Source organism: Misgurnus anguillicaudatus, chromosome 20 (assembly GCF_027580225.2).
Source record: "Misgurnus anguillicaudatus chromosome 20, ASM2758022v2, whole genome shotgun sequence".
NCBI lineage: Eukaryota > Metazoa > Chordata > Actinopteri > Cypriniformes > Cobitidae > Misgurnus > Misgurnus anguillicaudatus.
In genome coordinates, this window is record NC_073356.2 from 37,777,615 (window position 1) to 37,790,301 (window position 12,687).

The 12,687-nt window shown below is 33.7% G+C and overlaps 1 protein-coding gene across 2 annotated transcripts; it reads right to left on the reverse strand.

The window, feature by feature from the left end:
* Window positions 1-2,372: 2,372 nt before the first annotated feature.
* Window positions 2,373-9,805, reverse strand: LOC129455654 (uncharacterized). Of its 2 annotated transcripts, XM_055220419.2 has the most exons (10): window positions 8,658-9,778; window positions 7,615-7,673; window positions 7,271-7,303; window positions 7,152-7,184; window positions 6,288-6,323; window positions 5,085-5,117; window positions 4,931-4,960; window positions 4,802-4,831; window positions 3,277-3,309; window positions 2,373-3,178 (listed from the first exon to the last, which is right to left on the reverse strand). In XM_055220419.2, the coding sequence occupies exons 1-10, from the start codon at window positions 8,666-8,668 to the stop codon at window positions 3,033-3,035; spliced, it is 444 nt and encodes a 147-aa protein (XP_055076394.2). In that variant the 5' UTR covers window positions 8,669-9,778; the 3' UTR covers window positions 2,373-3,032. The 2 variants fall into 2 exon arrangements, with proteins under 2 accessions (XP_055076394.2, XP_055076395.2); XM_055220420.2 differs by lacking the exon at window positions 7,271-7,303 and having other exon boundaries at window positions 8,658-9,805.
* Window positions 9,806-12,687: the final 2,882 nt, after the last annotated feature.

Consider the following 12,687-nt stretch of genomic DNA (forward strand, 5'->3'; position numbering starts at 1 on the left):
AAATACGAAAAGTACAGAACATTAATAAGGGCGGGACGCACTAAAGCTTTTATATGCGGATGAAAGCGCCTGGAGGACGCCGAATGCCGTTTTTCAGCTGAGAACGCTGAGCGCATTCTTGCAGCGTGGAAGAAAACCGCTAGCTTAAAAAATCAGTGTAAAAAAGCTTTGGTGCCCCCCCCCCCCTTATTAAAGGCGGAGTCCATGATGTTTGAAAGCCAATGTTGATATTTGAAATCACCTAAACAAACACGCCCCTACCCCAATAGAATCTGGACCTTCTGTTGATAGACCCGCCCCACACATACGCAACCCGGCATTTGATTTGATTTGATTGGCTATAAGTGTGTTTTGGTAGTCGCACTAGTCGGCCCGTCTCCTTTTCCAACGCGTCTTTCAAACATCGTGGACTCCGCCTTTAATGTTCTGTACTTTTAGTATTTAAAAGAGTTTCTGTTAAGTTGTTAATTTTAAAGTTGCTATGAAATGCCAAGTGTTGTTAATTTAATAAGTAGAGGGTTTTTAGTACTTTTGTGTGAACTAGTGTCTATGATTGAATCAAATACAATATAATGTGAAAAACAAGTTAGAACAACTTAATTTTTATGAATGAGTATTCAACTTTATAACTTCTGGTTTTAACAAAAAAAAATTTAAGTGCATCCAACTCAATATAGTTTGTTGTAAGTTGTCTAACTTAGCTTCTCAAAATCTGGAAGATTGCACTCTTAAAAATAAAGGTACAACAGAAGAACCACTTTTTTCTGTATGGTAACATAAAGAATTAAGCTTTAACATCTGAAAAACCTTTCTGTGTTACTAAAGTTTCATCGATGCTACTACAGATTATAGAAAAGAAATGGCATCGCTATTAAGAACCATTTATATCTGCATTCTTTCTTTGCAGTATATGTATATGCAGCCCTGGCGATGTTCTGAGAAGGATTATAAGCAGGTTTACAATCTGAGCGTTTGATCTGTATGACTGAGAGGTTGTGTGTATTTCTCAGAAGAGATCTCAGTGGGTTAATGTGTTAGAAACAGTGCTACTGAGGATTGAATTCACCTGTAGACGTGACAGAAAAAGTTCATGAGTCATTACTCTAAACGGGTATCAGCTTCAGTGTGAGAGAATGACATGACCTTTACACAAAAGTGGACACATACAGTGTATGGTATAGAGTTATAAAGACTGACTGAAAACCTCATGTGTGTCCTCCTGGATATCAGGTGTCTTTCTAAAGTAAAAAAATGACTTTCTTACTTGGTATTTTTGTCTTGATGAGCAAAATGACCTAAGAGAATAGGTCTATCTTTTGGACAAAGATATACAATTTAAGTGAATATGTGCTTAATAAAATTTAAAATAAAATTCTTGAATTAAGTTTTTAAGAAAATAGTTTTTTTCTTACCCCATTGGCAGATATTTTTTAGCTTGTTTTAAGCACAAATTCACTTAAATTGTATATCTTTGTCTAAAAACTAGACTTATTTTCTTAGGACATTTTGCTTCTCAAGACAATGCATCTTGATTTAAGAATTTTTAGATATTTGTACTGAAAACAAGACATTTTTTTGCAGTGTAAATACTAAAATCATTGTTATTTATACTCAGCTACAGCAAACTATGGAAACTAGATGAACAAATCTATTACCATTAAAACTTCACTGTACATTCACATCATGAACACAACTTTATTTTTATTTTTTAGAAAACTTTTAGAAAAGTTTATTTATAAAAGAAGATTTGTACATTTATTTTTGTTTAGATGTTTATTAATACATACAGAATAGTTGATTGAATATATATATACACACTAAAAAATATTGGGTTGTTTTTAACCCAGGGTTGGGTAACTATAGGACAGAACACATTTCTGGGTTAAAATTACCCAAATAATGGGTTGTTTTAACCCAACTATTGGGTTGTTTCAACATGGTTGACTAACAATAACCCAGCAGTTGGGTTAAAACAACCCATTTTTGGGTCATTTTAACCCAGAAATGTGTTCTGTCCCATAGTTACCCAGCCCTGGGTTAAATATTTTTTAGAGTGTATATTATATTATTGTGTTAATTTAAAAATTGCTTATTAATTTTCCCAATTTATTGCTTAGTTAAAAAAAACCTTCCTCTTTATTACTTAAAGGTATTACGGAGGATTTTCTTTTTCTGGGTGGATCATCAAGACTATTGGTCCTCCTATTTGTCAATCAGGAGTGTTGCGCAATTGCATTTTTTAAAAAAAGTGGTTGTTAAGAAGGCGGTTCTTTTCTAAAATTAAAAAAAAAATCCTCTGCTACACCTTTAATATATTTTTAACATTTTTATGTGTAATCCGTGCAATAACGAAGCAACGCCGTGTTTCTCTTTACCATATTTTATTTAGGGCTACAATAAAAGACAGAAATGTTTCAGAATAACACGTTGATTATAATATTTGTAAATTCAATAATGTTAAATACTTTGTGTATAAAAAAGTGACTGAAAACAAAGATAGAAACACTTTTGATTTAAACACTGACATTGTGAGGAGATCAAAGGCTTTTGTGTGTTTTTATAAGAGCTTAAAGTCTTGGCGCATCTGAGCACAAAGTCATCAGGTTGCCAGCACCAGCTTTTATCATCAAGTCTGAGAATGTTCGATTTTATATCCCGTAACTTTATCCTGTATTTAATCAAGGAAATAAACAGCTATAACAGCTTATACAATATTAAAACAGTATATTTTTGAGTAGTCTGATCTAAAATGAAATCAAATATTGCTCAAATATTTGGCAAGCACAATGATGTAGGTCACATTAACAGAGAGCTCACAGAAAATGAGCCCGCAGAATCTGTGCCGAATGTTTGTAGCAATTCACACAAACACAAAACAAACACACAAATAAATCAGTACATCACAGAAGATAAAGTCTAGTTCACGATTCTCAAAACAAAACAAAAAATGCCACTGCAAACAAAAACATTAATGTTTGTTTGTCATCTTATATCACTGCCTTGTCCTTGTTTTCCTGTCTAAGGTTCACATCTCATGGACGAAGGTTTCTTGTTCTCTTTTTTGAGGCTGGTTTGCTGCGTTTACGTGCTGATGCATTATGGGATTTGGTTGCCCGTTGGACTGGAGCCGGGGCGGGTTTCACAGACGCAATCTCCTCTGAGTCCGGTGCTTCTTCCTCTGAAGAGAGAAAGATTTACAACAAAAGTTCAAATTGTAAAGTATAAGATACACTGATTACATATACTGTCTGTGTTTTTACATCATCTGACATTTACCATCATTGTCTTCCATGCTAGATTTAGCTGCATCTAGAGATAAATAAACAAACAAATAACATTAATGGATGAATCTCACACTGTTATATACATGTCATACTTTTTTTTATTAAAATGATCAGCATCAATTCAATTCCCTATCAATAACTACTTTACAGTTAAACTACACAAAGTATTTAAGATTTTTCCCATTGCACACTGTAAAAATATCAAACTTGTTTTTTTGGAAGAAACTATGTTTTTATTTTTCACTGAAAACTATTTAAGATAAAACAAGATTAAAGTGAATTTTTTACATTTTTTCATCTGAGTGGAAAACAACAGGATCACATTTAAAATTTTGTTATTTTTGCATTGTGGACCCATAAATCAAAAGTCTTAGTTGTAAGACTAAATCCATACCCATCATCTTTCAAGATGACTTGAAATTTTTTTTTACTGTAAACTTAAAAGCTGTTCACTGTAAAAGATTCAAAATTTGATCAACTTAAAAAATATATTTCAATTGGTAACACCTAAAGATGTAAATGTATTCAACCTAAATTTTCACCTAATGTGAAATTAATGTTACATTTTAAGTTGATTCAACCGTGTTCAGAATGTAAAAACTGATAGCGCATCCAAATAGTTGTTAAAGTTTTCTGTGAAGTTACTATTTAGGTAATCAGTGTTTGCTTTGGTAAACATTATATTTCTTTCCACAATTATTAAGATGAATTTCAGCAATGCAGTTTCATCTGTGTTTTTGTGAAAAATCAAGTTTATTCAATGAGTCAGTCATCAACTCATTGCATTCTCTGAGTTATAATATTATTCAAAATGCTAAATGAACACCAAAGTAAATGAAAGTAACAATTTAAGTTCAGTCAACTATGTTAAGTGAACTATATAAGTTTGTTTTTCTTTTAATAGACTTATTAAGGAAAGTTGGACTTATTAAAGGGACAATTCACCCAAAAATGAAAATTCTCTCATCATTTACTCACTCTCATGTTGTTACAAACCTGCATACATTTCTTTGTTCTGATGAACACAAAGGAAGATATTTTTAGAAATGTTTGTAACCAAACCATTTGTGGACCCTATTCACTTCCATGGTAGGAAAACAGAATACTATGGAATTAAATGGGGTCCACGACTGCTTTGGTTACAAATATTTCTTGAAATATTTTCCTTTGTGTTCATCAAAGAAATGTATGCGTGGATGTAATAACATGAAAGTGAGTAAATGATGACAGAATTTTCATTTTTGAGTGAATTATCCCTTTAAATAAAAGTTGCTTTGCAGCAAGTTGCTTTATTTTTTTAAGTTTACTCAACTTTAATTTTTTTACAGTGCAGTTATGACAATTTCAGGAGGGAGATGTGGCTAAATGTAATAAAAATTAAGTTAAAAACATTTCAATGGATCTTTTCTTTGCACTATGTGATGCTTATATTGTTACGGTACACATAGTATACATTATATCACACTATATATCTACTGAATCATACATACATTATAACATATAATATCATTACTCACCAGCTTTAGGCACATCATTTACTTGAGGTGCTGGAAACAAAAAGAGACAGATAATATCATGTCAATGTTTAGTTTATCTTTCAGTCTTTTATTGTTAGAGATCTTTTTATGATTAAATCTGCTCCTCACCATTATTCACCGTCTCTGCACTGCTGGCATCTAAAATACACCATAGATGATTAGAATAGCGTTCATGTTTATTTGTATTATTCACTATCAGAAGTTCAGCTGAATTACTTCTTTTTATATTTTACATTAAACGTGTCATTGTGCTTTAATATACCTGCATTTGCTCCATTATAATGCAAAAGCTCATCTGGATGAAGAGGAAAGAAAAAACATCAAATGAATCATCAAATACTTCCAAGACAAGAAACATCTGAGAATGGATAAAGACGTGCACGTGTGTGTAAACACCACAAGAGGGCAGACTTCAATACAATATCAGAATAAAAGATAGAAAAGCTGTCCCTGGGGTGATACCCTTACAAAAGTGCTTCACAGATATATATTTTTAGCTAAATGGTACGTATCAGGATTTTTTTATAGGGTACAATCCCAGTGACAGCTTTGTAGACTAACTCCATTAATCTCTTTAGCACAGAGAAGTTCATCTTCAAACTTCATTTAATTTTTTTTTCAAAATAAAATACTTATTTACAATAATTTACAATCAATATTATCATTTCTAGATTTCCTTTATCTTAAAAAAGGCAAATCAGAATTTAGTTGAAATTATTTGACAGAATACATTTAGCTGGTGATCTCTATGAGGCGGTTTTCCAGACAGGGTTTAGATTAATTCAGGACTAGGCCTTAGTTATATTAGGACATTTAAGTAGATTTTACAAACAAACCTTACAAAAAACAACAGTAGTTTGCATTTTAAAACAAAACAATGACACTGACTAATATATATATTAAGAAATGTCAGTGCAAAGTGTGAGACTACAATAAACCCTAATGGGGCGTTTTCCCAGACAGAGATTAGTTAGACCTTAGTGAAATATAACTAGTTTTAGCAAACATGCCTTACTAAAAACATTACTTGTGTGCATTTTGAGGCAAAACAAAGAGCACTGATGTATTTTAAGATATGTCAGTGCAAGTTGTTTTCAGTTTGGACAGCTCTTACATTAATTTTAGTCTAGGACTAGTCTAATCCCCAAAATGTTTGCCTTGTGCTATAAAATAGGTTGGTTAAATTGTAGTATTAGTAGAATTAATCTCTTGTGTTTATAAGTCATATAAGTGTTTGGCCACATTGTGCATTAGTCAAAGCTGTGGTTGACATGCATGCAGTGTTGCTTTAAATCTTCAGTTTATCCCTCAGATCATTCTAGTCTTAACTCATCACATGTTTTTATCTGAAAATAACAATTCATCTGACAATCTCATACACACCTTACATTGTGCACAGTTTAAATACTAGACTTTCTCAATCTCCTCTAGTATGTTATACTGTATGTGAGGGTTAGTAACTCACCATTAGGCCGGTCAGGTGAGACCAAGTTCATGCTTTCTGTGAATAACAAAAGAAAACAGCCTTATGAAATGCAGTCTGATTGTAAGATTTAAACGGTTACAGTCAAATCCCTGCTTACATCTATCAATGAATATAAAACTCCATACGTTGTAAGACCTTAAGTTATTTGGAGAAACATGTTTAAGAGAAACTTTTTTATAATAATGACTTAGTATCTTATACGAGAAACTACTATAATGATATTTGTAGTAAAAACATTACAACTTGTATTTTAACAGAGACAAGCAAAGTACATGATACCATTACCAACGTTTAAACCCAGAGACTAGTTCTGATAAAACCATTACATTTATCTGATCCAATGTAGAAATGATTTATGGAGTCTCAAATTACAAAAACCTACCAATTATACATAAACTTAATTTTATTTAGCAGATTATATTTTAATAAAAACAATTTGTAAATTTCTCCTTGCGTTGCTTTTATCAGTGGATGATGCAGTTGCACACGCGCATCATTATTTTTTTGAGAATGTTTCTTATTAATCTGTCACTAATATTGTAAAGTTCTTATAATAACTTTAATTGAATAAATAAAGTTCAACATTATGACACACTGACTTTAGGAAATCTAAAAATGTTTCACGTTTTAATGTTAAGAACTGTGTCAATCAATGGTGCATGTTTTCCTCTCATTCTTGAGGATCTTGCAAAAAAAAAAAATACATGGTTTACATCTTGATACAAAAAAATGACACTGATATATGTTTAAAAATGTGTTTTTAAATGAAGGCAGCTCAAACAAGCATTTTAGAATAAGCCCTGTCCAGAAAACTGCCCCATAGTGATTCAAAACGAGTCTTACCTGTCGGTGCCTCGTCTGATGTTGAGTCCTGATCTACGGTGTAAAGAGGGAAATCTTAGTTAAAGGTTTATTTTCATTTCCAAAAATAGATGCAAAGTATGTACACATGGGATTTATACCTGTGGCAAACATGGCTTGGGACCCGCCATCCACTAAAACAAACAAAACATTGGTTTAAATAAATGAAATATTGTCATTGGAAGTAATGCATATGTCCTGTTGGAAGCATTATTGACAACACGAACACATAGTAAAACATCTGCAACAAATAAATAATATAATTGTTAGATGCAGTGTTTTATATTATTAAGACGACTGATGCATGCATTAATATACTGTATTACATAAAATACGTAAAATGATGATTTTTTTGTTATGATAATATTATACTATAGTAAATTTTAACAGCAAATAACAGACTGTTGTCTGTAATATGTCTTGAGAAGATAATTGTGTACTTTACCTGCTTCAATGTCTGCTTTAACCAAAACCAGAGCCAATGAGCAGAGGATGAAGATATTCCTGTATAACAGAATCAACCAATTTCAGATTAAAAACATATATCAGTGACATGCAGGTGTGTTTACTGTATGGCAGGCATGGAGATCTGTTAAATATCTATAATGATGCAATTGAATGAGGAAGTAACAGCTAAAAGCAAATGAACCAAGGAACCAATATTATACTAGTTTAGGGGTTTTCAAACTAATGTTGTAAAGTTTTAATACACAATATTTACATATTTACATTCAAAAATACTTTGCTGGGTCTTGAAGTAGATTATACACATCTAGGTGAATCCCGGAATGAGAAAGTTTGGGAATCCCTCATGCATTAACTTAAATTGAATTGTTTTTCTAGTTTAAAATTATGTTTGGTGTCACTTTTTGTCTCTTTTAACCTTGTAAAACATTTTGGTCAACACCTGTTGTTTGTAAAGGTGCTATACAAATAAACTTGTATTGTATTACATTTATTTAATAAATATTAAATATATAATATTAAATGCTTTTTAAACCCATAATTGGGTCAAATATGGTCGGACAAACCCAACAGTTGGGCTATAAATCAACCAACTATGGGTTGAAACAACATAACATAACAAGTTTATCTGATCGGTGGTAATAATGGAAATGTATTTAATGCACTTCATGTTTATTAAGATGCGTTTCAGTATCATAAAATACTTCATTAACTAAATATATTAATACAGGTTTAAATAGCTATTCAAAACAGACTTGCAATGATTTTGCAAATTAGATTTAGCTTCTTAGAGTAGTTTGCATGTGTAATATTATGTAATTCCCTTTGGTGTATATTAAAGGTCATTAATTGGTCTTTAATATGTCTATATCTTACCAGTGCTGATTTATTTAATTTATTTACTGAAGAATGCATGATGTTTTAATTCAAGTCCTCAATATAATGGACGCTCAGTGTTTTGTTTTGATTAAGAGGAAACTAAATACACGTGAAGTTTCAAGTGAAATGATGCGAGTGTCTTACCTGGTCAGCATGGTTGGAGGTCAGAGATGGGCTCTCGCGGTGTACAGTACACAATGTAGTATTGCACTTGATCTGGTCCTGTGTCGAGACTGTCCGTCAAAGCCTTTATAGCTCTTCAAAGGCCATTGAGATTGTGGGAGGAGAGATGTGTGGAAAACAGCTTCATCTTGGATTACATTAATTGCGTGGCTTAATGTAAGGATTCATTTGTCTGTACATTCCCCTGATCGTTTCCATTAAAGGAGTAACCTTTACGTGACACTAAACCTTTTGTTACCTGCTGCATATTTAACATTTAATGTTTCTCTATTTCCCACAGGACCCAAAAAAGTCCCTGAATATTTTCTCTCTCTCTGTGTGTAGATGGAAGTGTTTCTTTAAACAGTCTTTACGTTACAGCTCCGGAGGGTTATGGTTAACCTGATAGTTAGGCAGACGTCAACATGTCATTCGGTGGGTTTCTGAGTCGTACTGAATGGAGGGATTCCCTGGGTCATTCAGGGCATTATTTGAAGGGAAAGGTAAACCTAATTGCTCTGTAAAGCAATAGCAGTCTGGCAGAGGATAAATAGATATTTTCCTCTTTAAGAGGCTGGTGTTGGGGAAATGGCGCTTGTTTTTTTGGCCTCTTGTTGTCATGATGCCAGAGATAAAGTTGCCGCCTGATGATGGAGGATTTAGTGCTCAGCGCTGCAGGAAAGATCCGTGTTCAGGAAATTCCACTTCTTTCCTACTTTTTTCAGATTAATTTTGATGGAGAGAGAGAGAGAGAGACCGTCTCGAAAACAGTGTCGGGTAACGTCTCAGGCCGAACGCATGACCTGTCGTTTTTGGGTACAGTGAGTTTCAGAAATGTTCCCAGAAAGGTTGGGAATTTCCCTGAAGGTCAGGATTAGACGTGGAAGGAATGACGTAAAAAAGACGTACAGTGATGGCAGATGAAACATATTCCATAAACAATAGGCAAATATTTCAGAATAGATATGGATGATGTCACAAATTCCCAAATGGGGCTGTCACAATTATGAAATTTGACTGACGGTTAATTGTGACGATTATGAGGATTAAAGGTGCAGTGTGTAATTTTTAGAAGGATCTCTTGACAGAAATGCATAATAATATACAAAACTTTATTATCAGTGGTGTATAAAGACCTTTCATAATGAACCGTTATGTGTTTATTACCTTAGAATGAGACGTTTTATCTACCTTACATGGAAGTCACAATTTTGTGCCGCCATGTTTCTACAGAATGTACAAACTTTTTTTACTAAGTTATCTCTGATGACATGTTTGTCCGGTGGCGGCTACCGTAGCTTCTCTATGTGATTAAAAAACGAGGGTAAGCAGTGGACTGAGTCATTGGTTGGAATTCACCAGCTCCTCACCATAGATGTCGCTAAAATGTACACACTGCACCTTTAATTGCCTGTTTTAGGGCTTTGACGATTAATTCTCATTGATTTTTTTTTGTTTGCTTATGAAATAATTTTTTAATAATTGTTGTAATTATTTAAATAAAATTTTTTGAAAGGTTTACCTGGCAGTAAATATTAATACACATAACACATATTTAAAAAGTAATTATTTAATGAATATATCTTTTAAAAACTGAAAATTCTTTCATAAGAAATAAACACAATAAAGTGTCTGAAAAATAACTGAAAATAAAAATGCAATCAAAATAATCTGACTATACAGGCCTTAAATAGTAACCAATCCTACTAAGCTCATATTAGTACTTGACTACGTTTGTAGTGGCTGCAAAAAATCAATTCCTTACAGATCTTATAGAGAAGCATCTTTCACTTCCCAAAATTTGGAATTGCTGTTTAGGAAAATGTGTGTTTAACCTGGCAATTCATACTGCTTATCAAATGGCTTTGCAATGCATCGCATTACACTGCCAGTCAACGAGCGGCATTATACTCTCTCGTTTATACAGGCGCTGCAGCTCCCCCTTGTGTTTTCTAGAGAGATATGCAATCATTGCGGTGATCTGAAATCATTGCGATGAGACGATTATTTAATCATTGTGACAGCCCTACTCCCAAAACTAAGACGAAATCTCTTGTAATCCCAACCAGAGACTCATCCGTCTGTGGGCATTCGATCTTTTGGCTATTTTTCCGTTTATCAGACCGAGCTCCTGCCAATGGAAATGAATGGGCCGTCTTTAGACAAGACAGGAAGTCTGCCCATCTGGGTTTTACCTTTCGTGAATTTCTATGGAAAACGGACCGGGCCGCTCTGGAGCAGAACCGGGGGTTAGAGTTTTGATAATGGGAGAAAGTGTTCCTGTGTAATAGAGTTACATTTGACATGTCCTCCGCTGTGGTATTTAGGAGCAGCCTTGGCTACTATCAAAGGAGCTCTCTGTCTGAACGCTAAAAGGATTTTCTCTTTAAAAGCGTAAATGGATAATTAACCATTGAGGATCCCTTGCTAGACCGCATTACGGCCGCTTCGCTGTCTTTTCAAGAAACACATTCGTGAGGGAAGTCTTTGAAAGCTGGTAAGGTCAGATTTACATGTGTATGTGAAACAGGCCCATAGGGCACACACAGGACCTCTGGATTTTCCTTTTGAACATGGAGGCTGAAAGGAAATTACAGAGACCATACAGAGTACATAATGCATTCATTCGTGATTGAAAAAAAAAACAATCCAAGGCACTTTAGGATGGAGAAAACCACCTCGCTCAGGTTACAGGACCATCAGGATCAAACCTTTGTTTGTTGTGGTGTATTGGCAAGATTTCAAAAGCGAAGCCATTAATAAACGTACAATTAAATTAATTAAGACCAGAGGGTGTCAAGACCAGGACAAGACCAATACTTTTAGGGGCCGAGACCAAGACAAGATTGAGACCAAAGACAGTCGAGAATGAGATAAGACCAAGACCATCAAAAAATGGATGGAATTACATCTTAGATATTGTGGGCTTTGGATTCATTTTGTTGACAGATTTCATTTTGGACTATCCTCCATTCATCTCTTACCAGGACAACAGTAACAGAAGAAATCAAATAAGAAATAAGTCAATGATTGTTTTTAAAGCCAGATGTTTTTTATCCAATCACAATAATGATATTACCACAAAAATCTGACCCAGTCTCACGGAGTTTGTATAAATACCACAAAGTGTGCAAAATCGTGCAATACATATGCCAAATTCCAATTTGGCGTGTATATGATAATGCCAGTCCTTCCCATTCACATCACTTTTTATTTATTGGTTTCTCAATTTTTTGGGTATTTTTTTTTACCATTGTCGCTTGGGTTAGAACAACTTTTTGTTACATAAATATGACATCCTACCCCAAACCCCAATTCTAATCCTAACTCCAAGCAACCATGGCTTAAAAATAGACAAAAACATGGAGAAACCTGTATATTAAATAAGCTCCTTAAGCAAATATCAAATCTAACCCTAAACCCAAGCGAAAAAAACAGAAAAATTCCAATAAAGAAACCAATAAATAAAACAACAAAAAAGATGCGCCGTTTAAGTGAATGGGAAGGACTGGCGTATTATATATACACACCAAATTGGAATTTGCCGTATGTATTGCACGATTTTCACAAAAATCTGACAATGCACCAGCCATTTATTGTAATTCCCACAGTTGTGGTCTTGACCGGTCTTGAAATAAAACCACGAGACCACTAAGTCTGAGACGGAGTCGAGACAAAGATGAGACGGAGTTGAGACCTAGAAAAAAGAAGTCACCGGCCGCCACTGGTGCTTACCATCATTTATCAAAATATCTTCATCATTATCAGAATACTTCCATAATATTTGTTTATCATAGAAGTCAAATGTTGTGTTCAACAAAATACAAATAAAAAACTCATGCAGGTTTAGAACAACATGAGAGTAAATGATGACAGAATTGAGTGAACTATTCCCTTGCGGCACTAAATATTAACATCTGAGATATCAGTATGGTTAAAAACCTTTTTGCATGGCAGTGTTGACATTTGCATGGAATCAAAATTAGATAATCATTTTATAATAAATAAGAAG